Source organism: Leopardus geoffroyi, chromosome A1, assembly GCF_018350155.1.
Source record: "Leopardus geoffroyi isolate Oge1 chromosome A1, O.geoffroyi_Oge1_pat1.0, whole genome shotgun sequence".
Classification (NCBI taxonomy): Eukaryota; Metazoa; Chordata; class Mammalia; order Carnivora; family Felidae; genus Leopardus; species Leopardus geoffroyi.
Window position 1 is genome coordinate 102,478,043 of NC_059326.1, and position 27,859 is coordinate 102,505,901.

The 27,859-nt window shown below is 46.1% G+C and overlaps 1 protein-coding gene across 6 annotated transcripts in view; it reads right to left on the bottom strand.

Annotated features, from left to right (window-relative positions):
• ZNF608 (zinc finger protein 608) overlaps positions 1 to 27,859 on the bottom strand; it is a 120,983-nt gene that overhangs the window by 38,543 nt on the left and 54,581 nt on the right. For 5 of the 6 annotated variants that reach the window (XM_045487223.1, XM_045487227.1, XM_045487221.1 and 2 more), the window contains one exon: positions 26,589 to 26,844. The exons of the other annotated variant lie outside the window; for it this stretch is intronic. In XM_045487223.1, the coding sequence (XP_045343179.1) occupies positions 26,589 to 26,844 (256 nt within the window). The remainder of the gene's footprint in view (positions 1 to 26,588; positions 26,845 to 27,859) is intronic. 6 annotated transcript variants of the gene reach the window in all.

The following is a 27,859-nucleotide window of genomic DNA, read 5'->3' on the forward strand; positions in this document are numbered from 1 at the left end:
GCCAAAAAAAAAAAAAAAAAAAATCTCAGATCTGAAACATCGTTCATTGTCTTCCAACCCAGAGAAAACAAACGTGTCTCCCAAAAGTTCTTTCATCACAAAGAAGTAGGAACCCAAGTTGTTTATCATGGGCTTGTGGTAATATGGTGACGAGGTCCAACTGAATTTCAGTGACACTAAGAAGAATGGCAAAGTGCAACGAAGTGGTTTCTCACACGACAGAAAAAAATGGGAGCGACGGGGCACAGGCAATTAATAGATTTCTGGTGCCCCCGTTCAATGACGGAGACCCGACTGCTGCACCCAGACATCACGACATCCCCCCCGGGCTCACCGGCAGGCAGCACGGTTCCTTCATCCTTACACACCCTTTCCAGTGGATTCAGCACCAAGTTGGAAAAGCTTGTCCTTATTAAACTCACTCTCTTAATTCACAGGAGGGATGGGGATCTTGGGCCTATGAGCGCTGGAAAACCGCTTACAAATGACTAGAGACACGGGCCAGTACGACGTGGTATGTTACACACAGCTGCTACTCTTCATGATGGCGCAAGTGACGAACCAGTTGGTGGATTCAACAGGCCGTACGTTATTCAGCCAGCGCAAAACATTTCTATTCATCCACAAACCCCAAGACACGATCTTACACTTTTATAATCTCCTTCCTACTGGCTCACACAATGCTAGGCACTTAACAGAATCCAATCGATGCTATCCCAACGCTCCTGTCTTTTCACTTTTGCTCCTTGACCTGTTTTTCCCAGAAAGCTCCGTTCGAGTATCTCCACAAGACCGAAATCATGACAACAGAGCGAAACACAAACCAGGTTTTAAAATTTTAAAAAGTCCATGGGGCGCCTGGGTGGCTCAGTCGGTTGAGCACCCGACTTCGGCTCAGGTCATGATCTCACGGTTCGTGGGTTTGAGTCCCGTGTCGGGCTCTGTGCTGACAGCTCAGAGCCTGGAGCCTGCTTCCGATTCTGTGTCTCCCTCTCTCTCTGCCCCTCCCATGCTCACACTCTGTCAGTCTCTCTCTCAAAAAATAAACAAACATTTAAAAAAAATTTTTTTTAATTTTAAAGTCTGTGTACAGGGGACAGAGTAAGACCTTCAAGTACAGTAAGACCTTCCCCCCCCCCGCCCCCCGCATTGGTTTTGGCTTTTAATTACCCATGACATCCCTACATGTTATAATAAACAGCTGACCATGTGTCATATTCCAATGATCAAATGCTTATCTCTGACCAGACTTTCTATTTCAACCTGTAGTTTATTATCATTTAACTAGAGAAAACTAAGCAATTATAACTGTTCACCAAAATGACATAATTGACAGCTTTTGGTTATATACAATTTTCCTAAATCTGAAAGGCTTTTGTTTTACGCGGCTCCTTTGCTCCGAGGCAAACCAAGAACATTTTGAGAAAATTTACCCGCGACCAGAATTTGGTAAAAAGCAGTTATTTCCTGGATTCGGGCCCACGTCCCCCAAACTTGCATGATCATAAACCCAACCACCCCTCTGGAGATTCTGGGGAGGGGCCAGGGAATCTGCATTCGAGGAGGCATTCCAGGTAAGTTGTACCAACTGGCAAAACCACGCAGGCCTTTCTGAGTCAGCTCTGGGCTCACGCAGCTCACACTTGAGCCCAGTGGTTCACAAACTGGGGCGCGTTAAGTATCACAGAAGAAACCTTTCACAAAATCCTGGGGCCCATCCTACTTTAAATCCAGACCACTGAGAGCAGGCCCCCGGCGTCAGCGTCTCCTCACTTACCAGGGTGATTCCAATAGACAGCTATGTTTGTAAACGAATTATCTCTTCCAGGGCTTCTTGACCCTCACTGCTGGTCAGAATCACCTCAAGAGTTACAAAGACGCTACCAAACAAAAAAACAAGGCTAGCTTCCATCTTAAACCAACTGAATTGGACTATATGGATGTGAGGCCTCGAGCCACGGCATTTGTTTTCTAGGTTCCTAAGACGATTTTTTTTTTTAAAGTTTATTCATTTCTCAGAGGCAGAGAGACAGAGCATGAGCGGGGGAGGGGCAGAGAGAGAGAGGGAGACACAGAATCTGAAACAGGCTCCAGACTCGGAGCTGTCAGCACAGAGCCCGATGCGGGGCTCGAACTCACGGACTGCAAGATCATGACCTCAGCTGAAGTCAGACGCTTAACCGACTGAGCCACCCAGGTGCCCCCAGGTTCCTAAGATGATCTTAATGTGCAGTCTGCGTTGAAGAGAACGAGCCTAGTAGATTCCGAGGTTAATACCAAGTATTTAAACAACTTAATAAGCTTTTATCCAAAAACGCTTTCTCTGCCTGGCACATGACCGTGTTTGTCCAATAGAATAAAATTACAAGACAAAACAGTCTCTCCTCTGAAGGCTACTGCAACTCAGCTGGTCAGAGGAATAATCTACCTAGATGAAAGAACAAGAGAACGGTACAAAGTATCAGCAAGGGTAAAGTTTACAGAACTCTGAAAACCCACACGCAGAAAGGAAAATAAAAATGTTCTTGGTAAGTTTCCAGTTCATGTCAGCTAGATGCACTTATCATTCAAAAGTGTGCAGATTCTCGATGAAAAATTACTGACACTGACTTGGGAGTCATAGGTTGGACAGAAACAAAGTCTTTTGGAGCCTTCCACCCTGACTGGTACTTTAATCTTTAAAGATTAAAAAAAAATTCTGAAAGCTTTTCAATCCAAGTTCCTTTCAACAACCTTGGGGCTCGTATACACTCAGCAGCAGTTTATATAATGTCAGCAACACCTATAATAACAAAAATACACCTTTCTCCCTGTTTAAAGGGAATGTGTACCTACTAATGTTTTCTACTTACTACGTCCATAACCCCATTTCACAGATGAGAAAACCAGGGCCTCAAGAGTCTGATGACTCACGTTCAAGTCTCCAGTCGGATGTGGACGACATCCTTTACTTAGAAATATCCTTGGGGCGCCTGGGTGGCTCAGTGGGTTCAGCATCCGACTTCAGTTCAGGTCATGATCTCACAGCTTTGTGAGTTCAAGCCCTGCACTGGGCTCTGCGCTGATAGCCTGGAGCCTGCTTCAGATCCTCTGTCTCCCTCTCTCTCTGCCCCTCCCCCCCCTCAAAAAAATAAACATTAAAAAAAAGAAAAAGAAACATTCTTAATCTAGCTGTTATTTCAGAAAAATTCATCTCCTCTATCCACTTTTACCCTTTCCCATGTACTAGGCACTAGAGATAAGACTCTGTGCCCATATGACACATGGAATGAGACCGGTAATGGCCGTGGTGTCTGGGTGGCCCAGTGGGCTAAGCGTCTGACCCTCGATTTTGGCTCAGGTCATGATTTCACGGTTCATGAGATCAAGCCCTGCACTGGGGCTCTGTGCTGACGGCATGGAGCCTGTTTGGGATTCTCTCCCTCTCCCTCTCTTCCTCTGCCCCTACTCTGTTCGTGCATATTCTCTCTCTCTCTCTCTCTCTCTCTCTTAAAATAAATAAACATAAAAAAAGGACAGGTAATAGTCAAGGAAGCAACTATAGTTTTAGGTACTAAGTTCTTGAAAAAAATAAAGTAGAAGAGTTTAGGAAGTGATCGGAGAAAAGCTAGTTTGAGGATGGGAGTCAAGGAATGTCTTTTTTGGGGAGGTAGCTGATGCAAGACTGCAAAGGTGTGAGAAAGCGGCTGTGTGGCAGCTATGGGCAGAAAACAAAGCAAAGCAAAGCAAAGCAAAGCCCCACAGACAGCAAGACGAGGCCACAGAGGACAGGCAGGGTCCTACCTATGCAACTCGGCTCATCTTGGAAGATATGTTTGAAGAGTGGTACTCAGTTTTGGAGAAGCTAGTGTATTCTCAACGTTCAATGACGTCAGTGGAGATGCCATCCAAGGCCTTTAGTCGATGCCAATGGAGACACGACCAGAACACCCGGTGGCAAGTGTAGGCAAGAAACGCTCTATTAACTGAGGAAGGAGAGGTGAACGCAGCACATGTAAATGAAGCAGGTATTTCTTGTGGGAGGTTTTCTCTTCCTACCGGTTATCTTTTTGATCTTAAAAATTCCATTGGACTCTTCAAGCTGGAGTTCTAACAAACATTAATGAAATGCCTTTTGCAGCAGCAATGACTTTTATCTGGACCACTACGAAGGGTGGAAACACAAAGCTACTGTTCTTTCATAAAGCTGTGCAAATATGGGCCTTTCTTTGAAGTGTGTAATCATTTTACAATCTAAGATACCTGAAATATTCTGTGGCCTACCCTCCTGGCAAAATGAATCATTAAAAAAAAAAAAAAAAAGAAACACAAAAAACCACCAGCATAGTGTTTAAAGTAGATGGGTTTGTTTAAAAACTGCCTTAGATACCAGAAGACATGTACAAAAATGTTCACGGGGACAATGTTTGAAATAGCAAAGAACTGGCCACGATCCAAAAGTCCACTGGCACAAGAATGGATAAATAATAATGGTATATTCAAACAACCTGACACAGCGGTGAAAATGAACCAGAGCCTAATGTTGGGCGAAATGTTGAGTCAAAGAGAATTACTGCATTATGATTCCACGTATACGAAGTTCAAAACCATGCAGAACAAACAGTGTGTTTACCTAGGAATTTACAGGGATGCAGTACAACATGGGGGGAAAAAAGCCCCACGAGATTCAGGTCAGCGGCTTCTCAGAGAGGGTAAGAAGCAGAGTGGGGTGAAGGCAGGGGCACCCCAGGGGTTCTCAAAGGTCCTGGAACTGAGAGTTTTCTATTTCTTCACCAAAGTGGTGGGAAATACACATTTGTTTTCATGTCGTTCTTTACACCGTACGCAGGTTTGAAATCGCATTTTACACACGTATTTGTTTCGCATTCTGCATATATTTAATATTTGGCAAAGCCAGTGTTCAGAACCGCCTTTGAGGAGGAACTCGGCTCTTCACCCAAATGCTGCTCTGGCTTATTTCACATGTGTATACAAATGCCTTTTTAGAAACAGAAGCTGAACGCTCTTTCTTCCATGTAGCCAATATGTTGCTGGGCGCAGCCCGAAGAAAAGAGAAGCACCTAAAAACTGCCGGGAAAACTGCACATAAAATCCATGCTCCCTGAAAAGCTGAGGGGAAATGGAGCTCCCGCTCTCCTCTTGCACCCGACCTGGGGTCCACGAGCTCCTGACCTAAGGGACACAACAGTCCACGAGGCACACGAGGCAACATTTGCTTACGAGGGTGCATTGTGCAGGAAACCAAGGACTGATGTTCTCAAGGCTCCCAGGCAAGAACTTCCACAAAAGGGAACAAGGAAAACTATTACATATCCGTGAAAATCAAAATTCATAGAAGAGTGGCAGGCAGCCAAGCCAACTACTCCAGATCTGCTTGGCCTGCTGACTGTCGGAAAATACAAGCAAATCACTTCTTCTGCAACTAATTCTCAACAGGGCTCCTAAAAGCCAGACTCCATGATGCAACTTTAATAAGACAGAACAGCTTATTATGATCAATAAAGCAAAGGTTTCCAGGAGTTGCAGAGCCGAAAGCTGGCTCAAATGCGTCTTCGGTGGACACAGAGCACGAATGCCATCCTTCCCCGGCCCTGCGGAAGCCCCTGGGCCAGCACACGCTCAGATACCCGGAATCAGCTCCGTCCTCACTCCCCTCCATGGATGGACCCAAAGGCGTTCTCATCCTCCTGGATTTTATTAGCCCCAATATATGGTAATTAATTTACTGCAGGCTCTTTATTCATAAATGGAATCAAATAAAGCCTTACATGGCTTTTGGCAGCTAACCCTCACTAAATTACAGTGACTCGAAGTTTGCTCAAATGCTGCACATAAGTCGGCCCCTTCAGCTTGTAAAGTTCAATTAGAGAGTTCTTAGCCTATTGTGTGCCTCAAAGCTTCAAAGAAGGCATTATTCATGCATTTGCCATTGCCAAAAAAGAGGAAAGCTGGCAAAGGAGCAATTCCTAGAGTGTTGATCTAGGCACTACTCAGAAATCTTAAAACTTCAGCTCTCAGTACCCAAACACCTCCACTTTGGGGCAAAATCTCCGTGAAGTGTAAAAGACTAAAATTAATCTGATTGACTGTGGAAATCTACATAATAATGAAAGTTCTGACCAAGAACACAGCCACCTGCTCCGGTTTCTTTTTCTATATTCCTCTTATAAGTGGCCGCTGGCAGGTTCCTGTAAATGTGGCCTGAACACGCTGGGGGCGTAACCGGAGGCCAGAAAGGACGTCTGGGAACCGCCATCCCCACCACGATGGGCTGCCATCTTGGTGCTCACGACCCGATCTTGAACTGGGGGGCAAGGCCGGTGTTACGACCTGACGCAGGCAGGTGTGAATCCGACCGGAATGTTCGGAGGCTATGCGTCAGGTGCCATGTGGCTCTCTTCCGTCTGCGGCCTGCGTCAGGCAGGGCTTTGCCCAGGGGCGCGGGCACGAACTTTCGCTCTGACACTCCCCTTCCCGGCAGCCAAGGGACTGGATGCTGCGGTTCTGCGGTTGCCCTCAGGTGTGAAAAGGGGCCAGTGTGATTTTCTCAAGAGCGCACCATTAAGCCAGAAAAGTCCCCGGCGACCAATCTCCCGGTCTGTCTGCAAAAGAAGAATCTGGGGCTGCCGGTTCTGCAAACAGCCAGCCGGGCTGTTCCTACTGCCGGGCAGGAGCCTAAGAGAAAGGAGCAGGAAAACAATTCCACTGTGAGCCACTGCCAGGGAGGCCACGGCTCCAAATCTCCTCGAAGCTGAAAACAAATGAGCGGCTTTGCCTGCATCAAGCCAGCCATCAGAAAGAGGCTTTTTTTTTTTTTTTTTTTCACTCCGGCATTACAAACTGCTCCTCAAAGATAACACTTTTAAGGATATAAAAACGTTTCCTTCGGCTTACCGCCTGTCACCTATTGACTCGACTGGCAGAACAGCACGAAACCCACAGCAGCTCCCTCGGAGCGCCAACACGGGGAGACGGAAGGAGAGCAGATGGCTTTTAAAGTCACGCCCGACCTGACCACCTTTCTCTTCACCATTCATTCACTCATTTATTTATTCATCCAGAGGACACTGATTGTGGGGCGGGGGGGGGGGGTTGGTTTGCCCATGTGCTTGGCACTGGGGACACGTGCGTGAACCAGACGGGCAAATATGGGCGCCTCATCAGATACCAACGTGATATTTACAATCATCTTTTACAGCTCTTCTACTTAAGAAGGAAGTGTCCCAGATGACGCTAAAGTAGGTGGACTAAATGAAAAAAGCCCCTTTCCAAGCTGAGAAGGAAAACCTGAAGACACAATTACATGTGCTTTGGATAAATGAGCAGAGTGCTTCCGGATACACCCTGCCCCCCAGGGCGTGGGGCCACCAGAGAAGCCCGAGGAAGGGAACTGGGTTCTAACAAGGTGTCTTCAATGCACCTGTCCGTTGCAGAAGGAAGAGCTGTTACACCTGTCTCAACTTCAGTGTCTTAGAGGTGCAGGTGTTAAAGGGCTAGTCAAAACCCAAACGAATGTGACTTCTGCTAGGAACACTGAAAGGAATCCGTGACAGGGCAGTTTGGTGAACAACTTGTGTTGCTACGTAGAGATAAAAAGAACAGAGCTCAAGGCCAAAATAATGACCTGGCCAGGACCCATGAGGGCAGCAGGTAGGGATGGGATTAGGAGAGTCTGTTTCAAAAGCCACTAAATTTCTTTTGTTTAGCTGACCAATAGCCAAGCAACGACAACAAGAAGAAAGTTTGTTTCATTTGCATGCCTCTGTTTTAAGCTCCCAAATTTATAGTCCATCTGAAAACGAAGTATAGCTAAAACAACATGAGGGAGAGGGTGGCAAGTAAGCCATGGCAAAGATACACTAAATGACTCGATGTCCCTATAGAGGTGAAGGGATCATGATGATGGCACGTTCCTAATCAATGAAAACGATCTCAATTTCAGATCACGAAATAAATGGTAGCTACCAAGAAAACTCAATAAAGGAACTTTAGACTCTGAGAGTTTCCTCATCTGTATAATGCGGAAAATATTCAAGTTACTTAAAAAAAAAAAAAAAAGTAAGATTAAGTTTTTACAGAATGGAGAGGAAAACCTTCACCCGTGTTTCATCCTGAAATTGGCACCCAAAAAAGTTGATGACCAGGAAATTAAAGAAGGCTTTTCTGGGGAAACTGATCAAAGCAAGAGAAAAGCCATATGGAAACCCCCAGCTGGGAGATCCCCTAGAGAGACAATCCACTCACATCTTCCTATACCGTCAAAATGCCCTCCCACATACATGGGACTTCAAACCAGCTTCTGAAAGCATATTGTCCACACGCAGACAGTCAAGGATCATGGGGCATTTGAGGAAAGTCTCCAACGGGAAAGACCGAGGACAAAGCACACACACAAAGGAACTTAGAAACCAGGCTGAGAAAAGGAGGAAAGGAAGGAAGGGAGGGAGGAAACAAGAGAGGGAGGGAGGGAGGAAGGAAGGGGAAGGAGGAAGGGAGGAGAAAGAGGGAAGGGAGGAGAAAGAGGAAAAGGGGGAGAGAAAGGAAAGGAAGGCAGAAGGAAGGGGAGAAGGAAGGCAACAAGGAAGGTTCATCCTCAGGGAAATGAGACACGGTATTCATGAAACTACAGCAGGAGGCTTTAAATCCCCTGACAACAACAAAAAGGAGCTTTCAGAAATGAAAAATTTAAGAGATTTTTTTTTTCAATGAAAACATTTAAAGATAATGAATGAGAAAAGTCCCCAAATCACAAAATACATTAAAAACCATATGCCAGATGGGGCGCCTGGGTGGCTCAGTCGGTTAAATGGCCGGCTTAGGCTCAGGTCATGATCTCGCGGTCTGTGAGTTCGAGCCCCGCATCGGGCTCTGTGCTGACAGCTCAGAGCCTGGAGCCTGTTTCGGATTCTGTGTCTCCCTCTCTCTGACCCTCCCCTGTTCATGCTCTGTCTCTCCCTGTCTCAAAAATAAGTAAATGTTAAAAAAAAAAAAAAAAATTAAAAAGATAAAAACGATATGCCAGAGATCTGAACAAGGAAAGAAAAGGTCAGAAAAGTAGACCGATGTAAGAGGCTGTTCAATGTGTAACTAAAAGCAGCTCCAGAAAGAGAGAACGTGGAAACAGAAATTACACCCCCTCCAAAGAAAGACATCTATAAAATCTCTTAACGCGACAGGGCCTGAGTTCCCAGTGAGAGAGCCGAGCTCCACACAAGACATAAAAAAGACTCTTGCCAAAGGATGTCACTGAAAGGTATCAGAATGCTGAGGACAAAGAAGAGAGGAAGGCCTGGCAGATCGGGGGGGACAAACAGCCATCACACTCAAGACTTCAAATCAGGATGGCATTGAACTTCTCAGGGACAACACTGGGGAGAGCTCAGAGCATGGAGTAATGCCTTCAAGTCAGACAGAAAATGATTTTCCCCCACTCTTCATCTAGCCACTTCATCAGTCAACTCTGAGGGTTGAAGGAAAACACGTGCAAACATCTGACATTTGAAAAATTTTACTTCCCATGAATGCTTTCTTAGAAAACTAATGGAAAAGATGGGCTTCACCAAAACGAAAGACACAAGAGTGAAACATACACAGATACAGGCAACAGGGCGTCCAACACAAGAATGGAATCTTCAGGGTGGAGGAGAGAGAGCTCAGTTTTGTTTTGTTTTTAATTTTTTTTTTTCAACGTTTATTTATTTTTGGGGACAGAGAGAGACAGAGCATGAACGGGGGAGGGGCAGAGAGAGAGGGAGACACAGAATCGGAAACAGGCTCCAGGCTCTGAGCCATCAGCCCAGAGCCTGACGCGGGGCTCGAACTCCCGGACCGCGAGATCGTGACCTGGCTGAAGTCGGACGCTTAACCGACTGCGCCACCCAGGCGCCCCAAGAGAGCTCAGTTTTTAAAACCATTTCACGAGGCCTCTGCATAATCCCTAAACTACTGGTCCCGATGGGAGCAGATCCAAAGACTCTGGAGAGACTACTCCAAAAGATAAAAGGCACAGAATGCCGGGGGTATTTTACCAACTTCGAAGCAATTTCTAACTCTGGCAGGACAGTTCCTGGTGAATTAGTGATGGGTACACAGAACACTAAGCAAATAAAAAAACAAGACGATTAACTCCAGAGAGCCAGTTGGGTGAGAAAAGAAAATAATCGTAACACACGGTGCGTGAATAGTATGTCCATAGGTACAGTCACGTAAACACTGAATGCTGACCTGACAAAAAAATCACTTAACGGTAGGCAGTCTCCAAGATGGTCCCAAATAATCCCTGCTTCTTGGAGTTGATACCCTTACGTGATACCCTCCCTTCCTGGAGTCTGGGCTAGACTTACTGACTTCTAAGGAACAGAGTAAGTGGCAAAAGTAACAGGCTCTTCTCTCAGACATGACATTACGCAAAGGCTCTCGAGTCTATCTTGGACTTGTTGTCTCTTGCTGGCGAAGCAATGTACGAAGTCATGCTCAGCCCGATGGGGAGGCTCCTGTGACTCCTGCCCACAGGAACAGCGAGATAATCCATGTTTGCGACTCGGAGGTACTCGGTTTTGGAATCATTTGTTACGCGGCAAGGGATAATACAACTAACTATTTGGGAGAACAGGAGGCAGGAAAATCTGAGTGGGGAGAGGGGAGTATGAGCTAACTCCCCAGCTTCCACATGAAGTTAAGATAAAATGCCTAAGACTAAAAACTTACATCAAGAAACAGCCATAGAAACAGGTGTTTTCAAACTGTAAAGAAAATACAAGCTAACAGAGTTTAAAGCAGTTTATTGCCTCTGGCGAGCAGGTGAAGGCCAAAGTGGAGGTTTTCTGTTGTTGTTACAGAACTAGAAGAACTCTGGCTTTTTCTATCATCAACGCATATAACCCGAAGAAAAGTTAAAAAGAAAATTATAGTACCTTCATGTGTTCACGCTCAGGCAGCCTATAAATTCTCTATTTTGCAGCCATCTTTTGGACACTTTAAGGATTTCTTTTTTTTTTTAAGATTTTAACTTTAAAGTAATCTCTACACCCAATGTGGGGCTCGAACTCACAACCCTGAGATCAAGACTCGCACACTCTACCGACTGAGCCGACCAGGCAACCCCTGGACACTTTAAGGACTGTTTTTGTTTTTTTAAACATTTATTTCTTTTATTTTGAGACAGGGACAGAGAGAGAGACAGACAGACAGAATGTCAAGCAGGCTCCACCAATGTCAGTGTAGAGGGCCTGACGTCGGGCTCAAACCCACAACCTGTGAGATCACGACCTGAGCTGACACCAAGAGTCAGACACGCTCAACCGACTGAGCCACCCAGGCACTTCCAGGGGCTTCTTAACACCAGGTACAGACGGAATAACACAGAAGCAGCTGGAGCCTGTGAGGAGATTTTAGAGTGGGCCCTTCTGACGTAACTGATGATGCGACCTTTCGGGAGTCTTTTCAGATAATGTCTTCCGTGCGCTCGTTCCTCCTTGGAATGTACCAGGGCATAAAATACACGTCGGCCTCCTCACGCCAGACTCCACTTTACCTGCCCAACTGCTAACAGTTCAAGAACGGTTTAGGGGCGCCTGGGTGGCGCAGTCGGTTAAGCGTCCGACTTCAGCCAGGTCACGATCTCGCGGTCCGTGAGTTCGAGCCCCGCGTCAGGCTCTGGGCTGATGGCTCAGAGCCTGGAGCCTGTTTCCGATTCTGTGTCTCCCTCTCTCTCTGCCTCTCCCCCGTTCATGCTTTGTCTCTCTCTGTCCCAAAAATAAATAAATGTTGAAAAAAAATTTAAAAAAAAAAAAGAATGGTTTCAGTAAATAAAGAGTTCTAGAAGTAGATCCACTGTGGGACACTTGAGGCATGGCCACCTGCTGTTTGACAGGATTCGGCATGAACCCCGAGGGTGATTTAAGGGTCATGGCCATCGAGGTGGGCTGGTCGCTAAGAATTCTCTTCAGAATCCTGAGAGTCTGAACCGATTCCAGCAAGAACACTCTACGGGCGTCACATTCCCTCGTTCCGCACACCTCCGGTACCTTCATTCTAAACCCTCCCATTTTGCAGAGGAGGAAAGCGAGGCCCAGAGCCGAGGAAACGCACCTGGCTTTCACAGTGGGCAAGGGGTTATAACGTCTGCCAAAGCAGAGGAAGCAACAGACACGCTCTAACAGAAGAACCTCATTCGGTCGTTGTACATACGTGTAATTTTACAACAAATGGGATGGGAGGAAGCGGGACTTACCAACGCTAGCTGAACAGCTGCATAGTTTCCATTTTCCTTTCAACTACTCTCCCTTTTCTCTTAAGGCCAGCACACTCCAGTAACCACAGCGTCACAGCAATCACATCATTTTAATTTGGTTTTTCTCACGTTTGAGCCACACGTCTTCTGAGTACCGAGAACTCTGGAGGATTCTGCCACGGTACTTTTTTTTTAAAAAAAAAAAAAACAACAACAACAACAACAACAACAAGATCTGCTAAACGCAGGGGGCCCGGGTGGCTCCGTCAGGTAAGGATCCGACTCGATTTGGGCTCAGGTCATGGTCTCAGCATTCTGGAGTTCGAGCCCCACAACTGCCTCTGCGCTGACAGCAGGGAGCCTGCTTGGGATTCTCTCCCCCTGTCTCTCTCTGCCCCTCCCCTGCTTGTGCACAGGCGCCCAAACTCTCTCTCTCGAAAACATAAATCAAACATTGTTTTTTTTTTTAATCTGCTACAGGGATAGATTCAGAACACTGCAGCCAAAAAGATAAAGGAGAATGTTTAACAAAGCAACGCCATGTGCTTCTTGCCGTGTGCGCTCACGCCCTTCCAGGATCTTAAGACACACAGCATTTTGTATGAAATATAAAATGCTTCCCTTGCTCCCTTCTCATGGGGGGGCTGTGAAGGTGCATCGGGTCTCATGTGCTTTTTGTTAGTCAAGCCGTGTCACTCAAGTTGCTTTTCGCAAATCGAGTAACCAAAAATCAAGAAGTTCACGTGCACAGAAGACAGGCTTTGGCGGCCTTCAAGCAATTTCACTGTTTTGATGTTGGCTTCTGATCAAGCATCTTACGCTTACCGACTGGCCCGGTCCTCCCACCACCCCTTTGTCACTTTGCATTAATGATCAGAAGGAAACAAACGGGGCCATGACACCACACACTGAACTGTGCAAGTTGAAGCTGCCAGAATTTACGGACAGAATCACACAAATTGAGACTCCCTGACGATCCCCTTCCTGCGCAAACACGTTTTTCTACTTTCCAAAGTACGCAACGATTTACACTGTGTAAATACTCGACAGTGAAGGGTGCACGGTCCAGGCATGGTATCTGCATCTCCCGTGAGTAAAGCGGAGCGTCGAAGCCTGGGTCTAGAAGAATCAAATGGGGGGGAGGGGGGGTGGAGAGAACTTCCCATCGAGCCAGAACTCAGACCCCAGGGGATTTGGGTTAGCTGCCAGGCCTGGATTATTCTCCAGAAGAGGACCCCAGGGTGGTCCAGCCCGCCCTCTAATGAAACCTTGAGGTAAGCCTTTGTGGCTCACGAGACCCTTCCCGAGCCGTCACTGAAGCTACTGCAACGCTGTGGTATTAGATTCTCCTTCAGACCCTGTCTCGACTTCCACTCAAGTCATAAATTCCCCACACGTTATTTTCCTCCCTTCGCGAAAATGAAGACGGCGATGTTAACCGCAGTCACACTCAACATGTCATGCCTGGTTGAAATTCCATACTTGGAAATGTGCTACCGCAAGGAATTTCAAGCTCAGGAGGACTGGTGGGGCGGACGAGATCTATTTCAAGACGATATTTAATTCAGAAGTCAGATATAAAGGGAGACGTCCTAGAGGCAGTCTACTTTGGATTCTCTAGTAACTGACTGAGGATTTTGTGGTTAATGCTCTCCTCCTGAATTACTCAAGACTTAACGGGTAGTCACTATAAGCCTAAGTCCCTCACTGCATTCTGCTTCTGTGCAAGCTGACCCTCCATTCCCCTAATCCTACTAGGATCATCTGTCCCAGTAGAACCTGCCACTTTTTTAGAACTCCCGGGGAACAGGATACCGCTTTTGTGGTCACCTTTCCCAAACAGAGGCATCATGGAAGAGACAGGCTCAATATAAAGAAGGCTGTCATCAGGGCGCCGGGGTGGCTCGTTCCGTTGAGCATCCGACTTCAGCTCAGGTCATGATCTCGCGGTTCGTGAGTTCGAGCCCCGCGTACGGCTCTGTGCTGACGGCTTGGAGCGCAGAACCTGCTTTGGATTCTCTGTCTCCCTCTGTCTCTGCCCTCCCCTGATGGTGCTCTGTCTCTGTCTCTCAAAAATAAACATTAAAAAAAATTTTTAAATAAAAAAAAAAAAAAAGAAGACTGTCATCGTTCCAGTCTATGGCCTCCTCACTTGCCCGCCCTTGGGTATTCAAAGACCCGTGGAGCTCAAAACACCTCTCATCGCTCGCTTTCTGCCACCAGATCGGTTCCAGGCTCAGAGTGCGAAACCAAGGCTTCCAACCCCAACGATGGTTCTTCTGTGCTTCCAGTATTCACCCCTGCCCCTGGTACGTTTGTTTGGGTAAGAAACAATAGGTGGACGCTCGAGGTGCTAGAAGAATCCCCTCTCCGTGAGTCCCGCCTGGGACCGGCTGGCTCTTCAAATTTGCAAAAGCTGCGAGGTATTCTGGAGAAGCCGAGGAAGGCGGTGGAGAGCAGGCTTTGCGGTGCTACTCAAGCGAAATAAGACACATTGAATGTTCTGAGTCAGCTCTTGCGACTCGACCTACTTCAAAAGTTGTCTGTCAACGTGGCTATCGGGAAGACATATACATGACAACACACAAACTGTGCAGATGTACAAGTGAGTCCCCGCGGAGCTGGCAGGACACAGGCTGCCCGCCGAGCCAGAGAATGCGTGCCACTGCCTCTGATGTACGGGAAGCGGTTGGCCATTTTTCCTCTTGTTATGAAACGTGTAGTCAAAAAACAACATTTTGGGTATTTCTGCAAAAATATTTGGTGAGTATTAAATTAAAAAAAAAAAAAAACACATCTCACTCTATACGCCGAATTAAGTTCCCACATTTCAGTCAAAACCTCCAACTGACAAGCAAATGTTTATTTGCCTCTTAGCCTATTTTTAAAGTAATTGGTTGCATTCATACATTCATACGCGCACACGCACGCACACAGATTTAAACGCGAGGAAAGGCTGATCACATCAGGTACAAACTAGACATCCAGAAAGGACACAGAGCCATGAGACTCAGAGCGCCTGTGCCTCAGTTTCCCCGCAAGAGTAAAAGAGCTCATGAGGGGAGAAAATGCTAGTTAATTAGATGGTGTTGGCAGAGCACGGTGAAGTTCTCCAGGCAAAAGCATTCTGTTGTTCTGACTGAACGTGGCCAAATGTGCCATGTGTCACGTAAAGGAAAGGGCCGCATTTCTAACACCCAGGGAGCGAAAACACCGCACAAGTGTTTCGGATAAGTATTTGAGTCAGAAGACTTCACTTGACATGAATGCCACATACACGGGTGTGGCATATTTACACCTGTTCCACTTACTACGCAGTTACAAGCGATTATCAAATGGGCGGCACGGGTCTTGCCTAACGCACATCACCTTTTATCCGACCTGTCTTGGGTCTTCTGACTGTTATATCGGACTTTGCTAGAGACTCTGCAGTTGTGCCCACGAGCCTAATTCTGCAAGCTTCTTGGGTGAGAACGGCTTTCCGCAACTTCGGACGGGCCCTCCCCTGGATCGTAGTCTACTCTCCTTTGGCCAGAAAAATATCAGCCAATCTTCTCTGAGCACAGAAGGGGTGAAGAAGGGTACAGGTGAGAACACGTTAGTAGATATTACTTTTCTTAAGCTTTGTTTGTTTGTTTTTGAGAGACAGAGAGAGAGCAGGTGAGAGCCAGAGACAGCAGGAGAGAGGGGATCCCGAACAGGCTCCCCACTGTCAGCACAGAGCCCGGCACGGGGCTCAAACTCATGAACTAAGAGATCATGACCTGGGCCAAGATCAAGAGCCGGACGCTCAACCGACTGAGCCACCCAGGCCCCCCTAGTAGATATTACTTTTAAAAACTACCTGGACAGTTCCTCTCACTGCAGCTATACATGCAAGCAGCCAAAGGAAGAGGCTAAAGGATAAAGAAAACAGGGGCGCCTGGGTGGCTCAGTCGGTGAAGCGTCCGACTTCGGCTCAGGTCACGATCTCGCGGTCCGTGGGTTCGAGCCCTGCGTCGGGCTCTGTGCTGACAGCTCAGAGCCTAGAGCCTGTTTCAGATTCTGTGTCTCCCTCTTCCTCTGACCCTCCCCTGTTCATGCTCTGTCTCAAAAATAAATAAATGTTAAAAAAAAAAAAAATTAAATAAAGGAAAAAGAAAATAAATGTTGGAAGCAGGGAGGGGGGGCAAGGCGAGGCTGGGGTGTGCTAGGGCAGAACCTGCACAAAGCCTGAGTATGTCAAGTGACAAATTACAGATTATCAACAAATCACAAGGTGCAAAGGAATTCCGTAAAGGTTCTGTCCTTCGCCCATCCTTCTTCTGAAGGAGCAGAACCCAAGACTATGCATTTGACTTACAACCTCATCCCTGTTGTCATGACAACGTGTCAGTGAGCCCAAAGTCAGGAAGGTTAGATGAGAAGGGCATTCGCAACCAGGGCCACATACACAGGTACAACATTCTGGGAAAGCAGTTACGCACAAGTATTTAGTAACGCCTATTAAAACTGTTTGCGTCCTTTGACTCAGCGATTGTTTCCGAAACGCTGACCCTACGATAGTAACCGCGAAGTCATAAAACGATACAAATACTTCACACACAAACATATACCATGCAGGGTGATGCTTATCTCAGAGGCTGAAGGCAATGTAAATATCCATCCTTAGAGGAATTTGCATTAAATTTTGTGTGTCCGTGCCATAAAATGTTTTATATCAACAGAAAGAACGTCTTAGAAAGCGGTTTCATAACATCAGAAATGCTTGTGGTTTAATGTTAAGATTAAAAGAGAAAGCAATATTCAAAAGTGTATTTACCAAATGATCTCAAATACATTTTTTTTTTTTTTAACGCATATTTAAAAAGCTAAGGAGGGGCGCCTGGATGGCTCAGTCAGTTGAGCATTTGACTCTTGATTTCAGCTCAGGTCACGATCTCCTGGCTCCTGAGTTCCAGCGTCACGTCGGGCTCTGCGCTGACAGTCTGGAGTCTGCTCAGGATTCTCTCTCCCTCTCTCTCTGCCCCTCCCCAACTTGCGCGCACAAACACGCACACTCTCTCTCTCTCTCTCTCAGAATAAATGGATAAACTTTTAAAAAGTAAAATAAAATAAACAAACAGCTAAGGAGTAAACCAACAAATTAAAGTGGTTGCCTGAATAGTGAGATTAAAGGTGATTTGGTTTTTCTTCTACCTTTTGGGTGTTTCCCCTCTGCAGGTGTCCTAAAATGACCAGGTATTCCTTTTATCACCAGAAAATTAAAACCCTACCGAGGGTATGAATGACTGAGGGGAAAAAGCAAACCGAATTCTTTTGTTGCCCCTTTTTTTGGAGACGGGTCTAGGAAGAGCAAGATGGGAAGGTGAATTACAATACAATGTAATCACATTGTATAATGGCTTCCTCCCCGCACCTCCCCCCCCAAAAAAAATCAGTGACAAAGTAGATTTGCAGAGCTATATTTTCCAGATCGTCTAGGCCAAACTTAATTTAAAAGTAACATATTCTTGACTAGAAAGCTACACTACACAGGTATCAAGACCATACCACTTTGTTCCGTGAATTTATTCAACATTCAACAAATATGTATGGCACACTTACTCTGTGCCAGGCGCTGGGGATCCAACAGTGAACAAAACAGATGGGATCTGTGGACTAAAGAAGCTTCCAGCTTAGTGGGGCAGAAAGGGATGGTTTGTATACATCAACCCAGCTGAAGCTGATTCAGTGACTCCTGCCAAAATCAGACGCTACCCTTATAAAGAATTTCCTATCATTCTGTGCTTAAAAATAAAGACGCCAGGGGCGCCTGGGTGGCGCAGTCGGTTGAGCGTCCGACTTCAGCCAGGTCACGATCTCGCGGTCTGTGAGTTCGAGCCCCGCGTCGGGCTCTGGGCTGATGGCTCAGAGCCTGGAGCCTGTTTCCGATTCTGTGTCTCCCTCTCTCTCTGCCCCTCCCCCGTTCATGCTCTGTCTCTCTCTGTACCAAAAATAAATAAACGTTGAAAAAAAATTTAAAAAAAAAAAAAAAAAAAAAAAAATAAAGACGCCAGTTACTACATCACATCTTACGCCCTCTTTCCAAAGAGTGCTGCGTGAAATACATGGGCACTTTTGTGCAGTGGAAATCCCGGACACCTAGGCAGGAGTAGCTGTGAAGAGTAAGGGGTCTCCAGGGCGCCTGGGTGGTTCAATGAGTTAAGCGTCCAACTTCGGCTCAGGTCATGATCTCGCGGTCCGGTCGGTGAGTTCGAGCCCCGCGTCGGGCTCTGTGCTGACAGCTCAGAGCCTGGAGCCTGCTTCGGAATCTGTGTCTCCCTCTCCCTCTCCCTCTCTCTCTCTCTCTCTCTCCCTCCCTCTCAAAAATAAACATTAAAAAAAAAAAAAAAAAGAGCAACGGGTCTCCAAGTCTTGCTGCCTTGCACAGAGAAATCCCTTTCTAAGTCTCCTTCATAAACATACAGATAATGTGTACTTTGCATTCTATTCTAAGGATTAAAGGAAATTATTATCTAGGAGGCATGTCTAGCACAATGCCTGGTACAAACACTCAACAAATCAATCCTTTCTCTCATCCATAAAATACACATTAAAGCAACGAAGAGTCAAAGACAAAGATGCCAATGAAATGGGGGCTGGGGTAAGCGGGAGTGACTGCTGGTGGGATACAGGGATTCCTTGAGGTAATGAAATTGTTCGAAAATTAACTGTGGTGATGGTTGCGGGACTCCTTCATACATTCAAAAAAAAAAAAAAAAACCCGCTGAATTATCCACTTTAAATGGATGGATTGTACGCTGTGTGAATTAGATCTCAATCAAGTTGCTATAAACACTGTATGTAAAAAGTTAATGAAATACTCGCCATCAACATTCCCAGGGGGGCCAAAAACGATTCTCTGCAACCAATGAGAGTATCTTCATTTTTGTGATTAGAAAGCAAACAGGCCTTCAGGGGCGCCTGGGTGGCTCAGTCGGTTAAGCATCCGACTCTTGATTTCGGCTCAGGTCATGATCTCATGGTCTTGAGATCCGGATGGAGCTTGCTTAAGATTCTCTCTCTCCCTCTCCCTCTGCCCCCTTCCCCGTGCACTCCCTCTCTCTCTCAAAAAAAAAAAAAAAAAAAAAAAAAAAAAAACATAAAAAGAAAAAAAGTATGTCTTCAGTTCAAAGTCACTATAATATTAAGGCTCAAGATTTTCTTACCAACTTCTTTATAGGGAAAAGCAAAGCAAAGGAGGACAACACTATACACGCAAATCTTAGAACACAGCTTCTTAAATCTTACTATTATACTCAAGTCCTAAGGGAAGTTCAATTTTACATGTCTTACATTCTGTATTCACATCTACAAGTTTCGCTACCGTATCAACCAACCAAAGGTTAACAAAAGGCCTTTACACGGGGAGTTTAAAACTGACTGCTTCATTACTTAACACGTAATGTCAACACCAAAATATACACACAAGTGACACAAAAAGAACAAATGTTTGGTCTAAAAACATGAAGCTGAATCCTAACAGCAGCTTAGTTTTCACGCTGACAAGCGGTGATGTGACTGTGGTATTGCTTTCCAGCAACGCGTGCCATCTCTCATCCTATCAGATGGTTGCCCCATTACCTCATCAGGAAAGCATAAAACAGGTAGGTCCAGAGGAAAGGAAAGCCCAGGAAGACGGCCCAGGCAAGCCCTCCCTTGGTCCCTTCCTTATACTCCCCTTCGTTCATAAATCTTTACAGAGTGCACAGTGCAAGCACCTGGCCCCCATGTTTAATTTCTGACTTTTTTGGTGAAACTGGTAACGCGAGTTTCTGTGATGTTAAAAAAACCAAGTAACGGGGCGCCCGGGTGGCGCAGTCGGTTGAGCGTCCGACTTCAGCCAGGTCACGATCTCGCGGTCCGTGAGTTCGAGCCCCGCGTCGGGCTCTGGGCTGATGGCTCAGAGCCTGGAGCCTGTTTCCGATTCTGTGTCTCCCTCTCTCTCTGCCCCTCCCCCGTTCATGCTCTGTCTCTCTCTGTCCCAAAAAATAAATAAACATTGAAAAAAAAAATTTTTTTTTAAATAAATAAATAAATAAATAAATAAACCAAGTAACTTCGATGTGCATTATAACTGTTTCTAATCTACATCCTTAGACCAAGCTCGTTTTTATTAGAAAAAAAGGTTTTCGCCACTGAACACAGAATGATCACATACCCAAGATGGTATGCGGTCCAGCAAACACACAGAGAGGCTTTGCCATCTGGGTTGCCTTTCGAATGTGAAAGCATGTGGGACTTGGGCACTCTGGAGGCCCATCCTGGAGCTGCTCGCCACCAAGGGTGACGAACGTCCGCTTTTCGTTGGCAACCACCACGGCAAGCGTGCCCAGCAGGGCGAGGATAAAATGTTGGCCAATACACACAGCGGCACTGACTAGAAGTTCCTCCAGCCCTCCAACCCTCTGTTGAGTTCACGTTGACCAGCAAGGCCGGGCGCTTTTTTTCCACTAGCTCAGTGACTAACCGGCTGGGCCCACCTGCGAAACTCACAGACCACGGGCTGGTTTACCTCCACTTAGCACATCACTGATAGGAGAAGGGCATCCGTGAGCCATCTTGACGTTCCCCGTGGCTGCATAGCTCTTAATCCTCCCTGATGTGGCAGGTAATGAAATGAGAAGTAAAAGCGGGCATCTGACTCGCCTTGTGAGTCAAAGCTGAATTTATAAAATCACTGGGAAATACCTCAATAAGTAATAACATTTCACTTGGTGAAAAAAAAGTTAACGCACCAACCCCGGGCTCCAATACCGAAAACACAAAGCGGGCCGGGATTCGTATTTAATCTCTTCTCCAATCAAAATTGAAAAAGAAAGTCCCAGTTCCAGGAACAAGGTTGGGCAGTCAATACCGCAGAATAGGAGTAACAACACCGTACGTCAGATCTGTCGTCAATTTATACAGGATCGTTTGCCTTTTAAGGACTTAACTTGAAACCCCTCTGCTTCCCATGTAAACACGATCCTCTTTGTGACTTTGGAGATGCGGGAGAAGCAGAAGAATTGAAGAGCATCTCTGGTGGTTTGAAGACAATCACTGACTTCCCCAACTGATCACCTTGAAAACATTTGTTCTTGGGGCACCTGGGTGGCTCAGTCGGTAAGCGTCCGACTTCAGTTCAGGTCATGATCTCATGGTTCGTGAGTTCAAGCCCCGCGTTGGGCTCTGTGCCGACAGCTCACAGCCCGGAGCCTGCTTCAGATTCTGTGTCTCCCTCTCTCTCTCTGCTCCTCCCCCACTCACACTCCGTCTCTCTCTCAAAAATAAACAAACATCAAAAAAAAAAAAAATTTTAAACATTAATTCCCAAGACTGCTGTTCTTGGAAAACACACAGAACATCAGATGGAGAAACTCAAAGAACCATTCTTCCTTTTACAGCAGATGCTAATAAGTCTTCTCTAAAAAAAACACACTTACTCACTTTAATAAGCTGCCAGTTGCATTTTCACTGTCCCCTCTGAAAGCTCCCAGTGATGCTGGGAGTCCAGTCTTTTATTTGCTGCTTTATTATTAACTTTTCTTTAATACTCTGGGTTTCTGAACTGTTTCAAAAATGATTCAGCAGAAACCACACAGAAACGAAGGCACCATTTCCGGCTCAGTGAAGAACCACGTAGGAAGGTCCACACCACCATATTAATAAATCAGGAAGAGTGGTACCAATCGGATGTTCATTACACCCCAAAACCTCTGTGAAGGCCAGGTTCGGGACCAAACACCAGACCCCCTTTGTCATTAGCACAGGGGTGAAATGGTGAAGTTCACCAGCCACACTACAGCATCTGGACAGACATTATCTACCCTGCAAGGTAAACAGGGCGAGGGTGCCTGTCCACTTCATCCCTGAGAAAATGAGGCAATAACACAGTGACTTCCTTAAAGGGAAAAGGTCAAGCAGCTTGCAAAGGGTGAGGACATCCCCTCTTTCCCCCGAGACAGTGGTTCTCCATCCTGTTTGAACATTAGAATCCCCTGGGGAGTACTGGAAAAAAAATAATCAGACAAAAAACCCCACCAAGGCCAGGTCAGCAAACCAGAGCAAAGTGCCATCCCAGACCAAGCATAGAAGTGGTGCCCGGGCGTGTTTGAATAGCTCTCCGGGTGGTTCAAAGGCACAGGGTTGAGAACCCCAGGCCTCTACCTCTAGATGCTTTAAAGGCCACAGTAAATGACAGTTGTAACAAGGAAACACAGCTGTGTAGCTGAACCAAGTACGTTCTCAGATAGGGGAAAAAAAAAAAAAAAAAAAAAAAACAGGGAGGGAGAAAAAGTCCAATAAGAAATACGATTTAATAAAACTCCAAAGGAAAATGCGTTCATAAGAGCTAAAGAGCCAAGCTCAACAGGTAGGTAGGTATTTACACTCCACATTTTTTCTGGTTTTATGTCCTCCACACCCACCCCCACCCCCCAGAAGAGCAAATTTCCAAACAAATAACTATACACAGGCATGTGCGCCCCAAATGTCAGGAGTGAAACGCTAAGGAAATTCTTTCCAACATCTGAGAGTCATTTTGTACAATACCTCATTGCTCCTATGTGCTCACCTTAAAGAAGCGAGAGCAGAGTAAAATAACTAAACATCCAAATGCAGTAATAGTTTTTCTCTCCTATTAAGCACGCTCTGAAACCCACTAATTATTTCCAGAGGGAACTTCTCTCGTAACATGGTACTCCGGAGGACAATTTGGTTCTCAGGCAACCAGGACTCCACGTACTGGCGGTAACACTAAGGGGAAAGTCTGTGACTCAAAGAACCCTCCAGAAATGAGAGATTCCCAGCACAAGAAATAATTAATATTTAGTGGGGATTTCATAGTTCAGTCTTGCTGTTCCCCACTACCTTCCCAAAAACAAGAAAAAAATCGTAAGAACACTCAATGTTCCCCCAAAGACTGCAGACACGAGCTCTTAACACTTCTAGGATCTTCAATATAGATGCGCGCGTGCGCGCGCGCGCACACACACACACACACACACACACACCTATGAATGCAACTAACAAATTAGGTTTGTTAAAAACACCACCAGGTACACAATAACCTCAAAATGAAACTACAAGGGAAGAAATTTTGTTCAGCTCAATCTACAGGACATGAGTCCCAGGCAACTGACAGTTTCCTGCCTGTTTCCTAAGTGCTCAGTTTGCCTTTTGTTAATGAAACCCCCATTCTGGAAAACTAATGTGGCTTCCTTTCCCCTCTCCTTCTTCCCAAACCCATTCTCTTTTAACTCTGCCCAATAACCGGCTCCAAATGTGTTTGTTCTGTTTCTCTCTTTGTTTTTCCCCAAAGGGAAAAATTAATGGTCGAGTGGGTTTAATTTTTAAATTGGTCCAAGAGGTTTAAAGAGGCTGTACTGAGAAGAAGAAAAAAAAAAAAAGCAAATGGAACTCTCTTGAAAATGGTTACACATTAAACACATATCTTACCGTCCAGGCTAAGGAGGGGTTTTTTTGTTTGTTTTGTTTTTTAAATAAGGAGAGTTCTTAAATTCTGTTGGAGGTCTGAAGTTTAGTTTATTCAGCAAGAATAACTCTGTTCACTGCTCCAGCTCCTTCTTGTCACCACCATCAACATCCACACATTCCAAACCCTGGAAAATGTGAGGGGGTAACAAGAAGGCTGGGGCTGCAGAAGGTTCCATTCCCGTGGCCAAAAAGCACCTAAAGCTGCCAGCGTGCCCCCATGGGGACGGAAGACAACCTTGGGGACGGATGGGTCACAGCACACAGAAGCAGGTGCACAGACTCAGGAGACGGATTTCTCAGAGAACAGAGCACAACTGGGGAGGCTGTACCTACATCGCCACCAAATAAAACTAATAAAAAATAATAATCGTAATAATGAAACACCACAAAGCTCTTTGACCGTTTGCCCAGAGGTACTGCAGTTTTTTGAATACAATTGGCTTTTTTCTCAGTAACCTCATCTCTTATTAGAAGCTAAGGTTCAAGTCAAAACCCAGCGGACTTCCAAGCCACGGGAAAAATAACCCGAGACTTATAGGCATGCCAGAAAGTTTGTGGCTAATTTTACAACATGCACCGCCCAGTGACGTCACACTGCAGGAAGTCGGTCCTGTCGCACACAGGAATAAATAAAATAATGACAAGCAATAAACCAACGGGCGCTAAGTCGTAGCTGAGAAATAAATGGGAGGTGGCACCCCACCCAAATGAGCGAGTGATTCAAGTCCAAGAAAAATCTTTCTTTCAAGTTTATGGAAATCAACCCTTAGCCTTTCCAAATCTTTTTCTGTTCCTGAATCCTCGGTACCCGGACTCAAAATTTAACTACAACATTAGATTCATGTGTCGCTTCCTTCTCTGTACTTTTCTCACCAACATACCAGTCGGACGCCCTTAGCCACCACTTTTCTAAGGAAAACCCGAGAAGACAGAGGGTGTGCAATGCAAAGAGAGGCAAGAGGAGAGGAGCTGCTCCCCACACAGAAGCCCTTGCACAGAAAGGGTGTTTCAACAGGTAAGCAAGAGAGGAAAATTTTAAGTCCAGCTCCTCCTAATCTGGTTACAGGGGGCCAAGGCTTCCCCGTGAAAAGTACAAAGAGGATGGGGCCCCAAAACACCGAGCGTTTCTAAAGCTAAAAGTGAATTTTAACTAGCACTTTCGGTTGAAAGAAAGAGAGAGAGCCCTTCGTATCTGCTGCTTTCATTCACCTTCTCTGGTTCCTTCTTAAATAATTATTTTTCCTTACTGACGCTGTCTACGAAATTTTGTACCCGATTACAAAATATATCTTTCAAGACCTCGAAGATTTTTCTGCAATTTTTGCTTTTCTTCCTTGAAACAGTGCGCGCTCTTTTCTTTTTTTTTTTTTTTAATTTTTTTTTTTTTCAACGTTTATTTATTTTTGGGACAGAGAGAGACACAGCATGAACGGGGGAGGGGCAGAGAGAGAGGGAGACACAGAATCAGAAACAGGCTCCAGGCTCTGAGCCATCAGCCCAGAGCCCGACGTGGGGCTCGAACTCACGGACCGCGAGATCGTGACCTGGCTGAAGTCGGACGCTTAACCGACTGCGCCACCCAGGCGCCCCAGTGCGCGCTCTTTTCCGCCTTCTGACAATTACACTCACACCTGTCACCGGATATTCATTCTTCGTTGTTGTTCTCTGCTTTCGTTCCCTCGTGCGGTCCTATTCTGAATTCTTTTCTCTCAACTACTTCCTTCCCAGCAATGATCTCCGATTATTCCCCCTTCCCATCCAGGCAGTCTCCTCGGCATATAGTTTTCCTTTCTCCCCTCGGAGTTTGAGCCCTCAATTTTTTCCCCCTTGATACAGAGGGCCCCGAACAGTGACTCTGGGTCTCAGACCTTTCTGGTTACCCTCATCTTTGCCCTTACTCCTTGTCCCATCTGTCCATGATACTGACACCTATCATCTCCCTTCTCCTTGACCAATCTAGCTTTGAGGCAAAGAAAAGGTTTCCCCTGTGTTCTTCACTTTCCTTTGTTCACCTGGGACACATACCTTCCTCACCTTTTCTACTCTCATTCCCCAACGGAGCAACGCGGCTCTCTCCTTGGTATTTAGTTTTTAATGACCTGTTGGCCTCTACTATCAATGACACGGGCCATCTGAAACACACTGTACCTGATGATCGTGTGCTACGAGATGTGGCCAACCAGAGTCTGGGTCCACGGTAGGTATGGTATATGCCACATTTATGTTTCTAACAGCGATGACAGACTAATCCTAATCCATTTCTCTTGTGACTATTGGATTATACTTGCCAGATGGCCTGCTGAGCTTAGGGGCAGGGAAGGTGCTATGTCCCCAGTCAAAGAAGAGAAATGACTGGTTCACCTCGGGCTGAAGCCTCTGACCTTGGGTTCGTTAGCCCCGAGCACCAAGCAGCCACAGCCATGTCATGGCCATGGCCCTTGGCTAAACGCGAGAACCCAAATCAGCAGGTCAATTTAAACCTCAACAACCCAAGAACAACCACATCAAGACCGAGAGATCGGCTGGCACACCGAGAAGAAAGTGAACTTGAGATCAATCCGTCTTCCCCGTTCCCATGATCCCCCTCAGGGGAAAGGGTAACCCTCACCCCTGCTTCCCTGTCTTTCCGTACTGGCACTTGAAACGCAGGCCACTTTTAGGGCCACCTCATCCATCCTGAACGTCAAAGCCGCCGTGAACAGGAAAGAGAAACACGGTTCTGATTTCAACAAAAATCCACAGACAGTATCAAAACCACTTTTCTCTCCTCTCCGATCACCGCCAAACCAAGTCCCCTTACCGGTGGACATAACGAAATACATCAGGGGGGAAATAGATAAAAGTAAAGTGTATTTACCTTCTTCTGTTTCATGCCACACGATCCCTTCCAAATTCACACTGGTCCCAGGTTCACAGGGCCCAAGACACTCTGGCTCTGTCACTACTCCAACTTCACATGTATTGACACCCACGGAACGAGTCCGAACCAAAAGCTGTTCAACCGGTGCTGCAATATTGGATGAAGATGGGGAAAAGTAGGAGGGCAGAATCTGAGGCGTGAGGCTGCTGGAAATCGGCGGTGGTGGTGCTGGCACTGTAAACAGGGGGTCAACCTGAAAGACAGACAGGCTTACTGCAGGGTGCTGCATTCTCCGAGCTCCTTATAATGCAATCTGTTTATATCACTTCTAGAACACATCACCATTCCAAATTCCATTTGCAAGCAGAACAGGCTTCAGGGGTTTTCGTGGGGCCACCACGTAAAGGAGAAGAGAAATGAGCGTGTGAGGTTTGTCACGCCCGACAGGGCCAACCCTGGGGATCCTGCTTCCGGAATAGACAGGCAGGACTCCCAACGTCCTAAATTCACCGATGGAGAACCGTCAGCCTCAGTCGATGTGCGTGAACTCTGCTCTGCAAAATTAGGACTCTTGCCCCCTTGTGATGAAATCTTACGTTCAAAACTACAGTATTTTCCAAAGGAGAAGCTCCAATAAACGCCACAGAGGCATCACTGGGCACTTCAGCATGGGAGATGGGCTAAAATTGTCTTCAAAGTACTTTATAAACCGTAATGAATTAAATCACTACGAAAATACATTAACTGACTCTGCTGAATATGTAAAATACATAAACTTGATTATACACACTCAAACACATAAACTGGATATTATTAGCATGTATTAAGCATCGACTCCTAATTAAGTGTTCTACTGCAAAGTTTAGCAGAATTCACATACGTGGGGAAATAAAGGCCTGTGCCCAACGTCAGCAGAACCGGGAGTTTCTCCAATGCCACATGTCCTTTAGTGGTTCGACTTGGAAAGGTCCCTGATGAGTCTGACCAAGTCCCGGGATTCCACCCTCAAAATCCCAGGAAATAGACATGACAGCCAATATAAGAGCATACGGTGCAATGCCATGTCCTTTGCACCCCTATCCTAGAGAGCAGGAAAGGAGATCTTGAACCATACAACATTCAGGAGCCTGGCCGTGACGAAAACCAAAGGCTATGCACGTACTAAGTAGGCACATCTCCAACCAACCCACTCTCTCATCAGACCCATTTCGATTACAGTTATGACCGGTACAGAACAGTTTTAGCCCTGCTGACGGGTGGTCAGATGT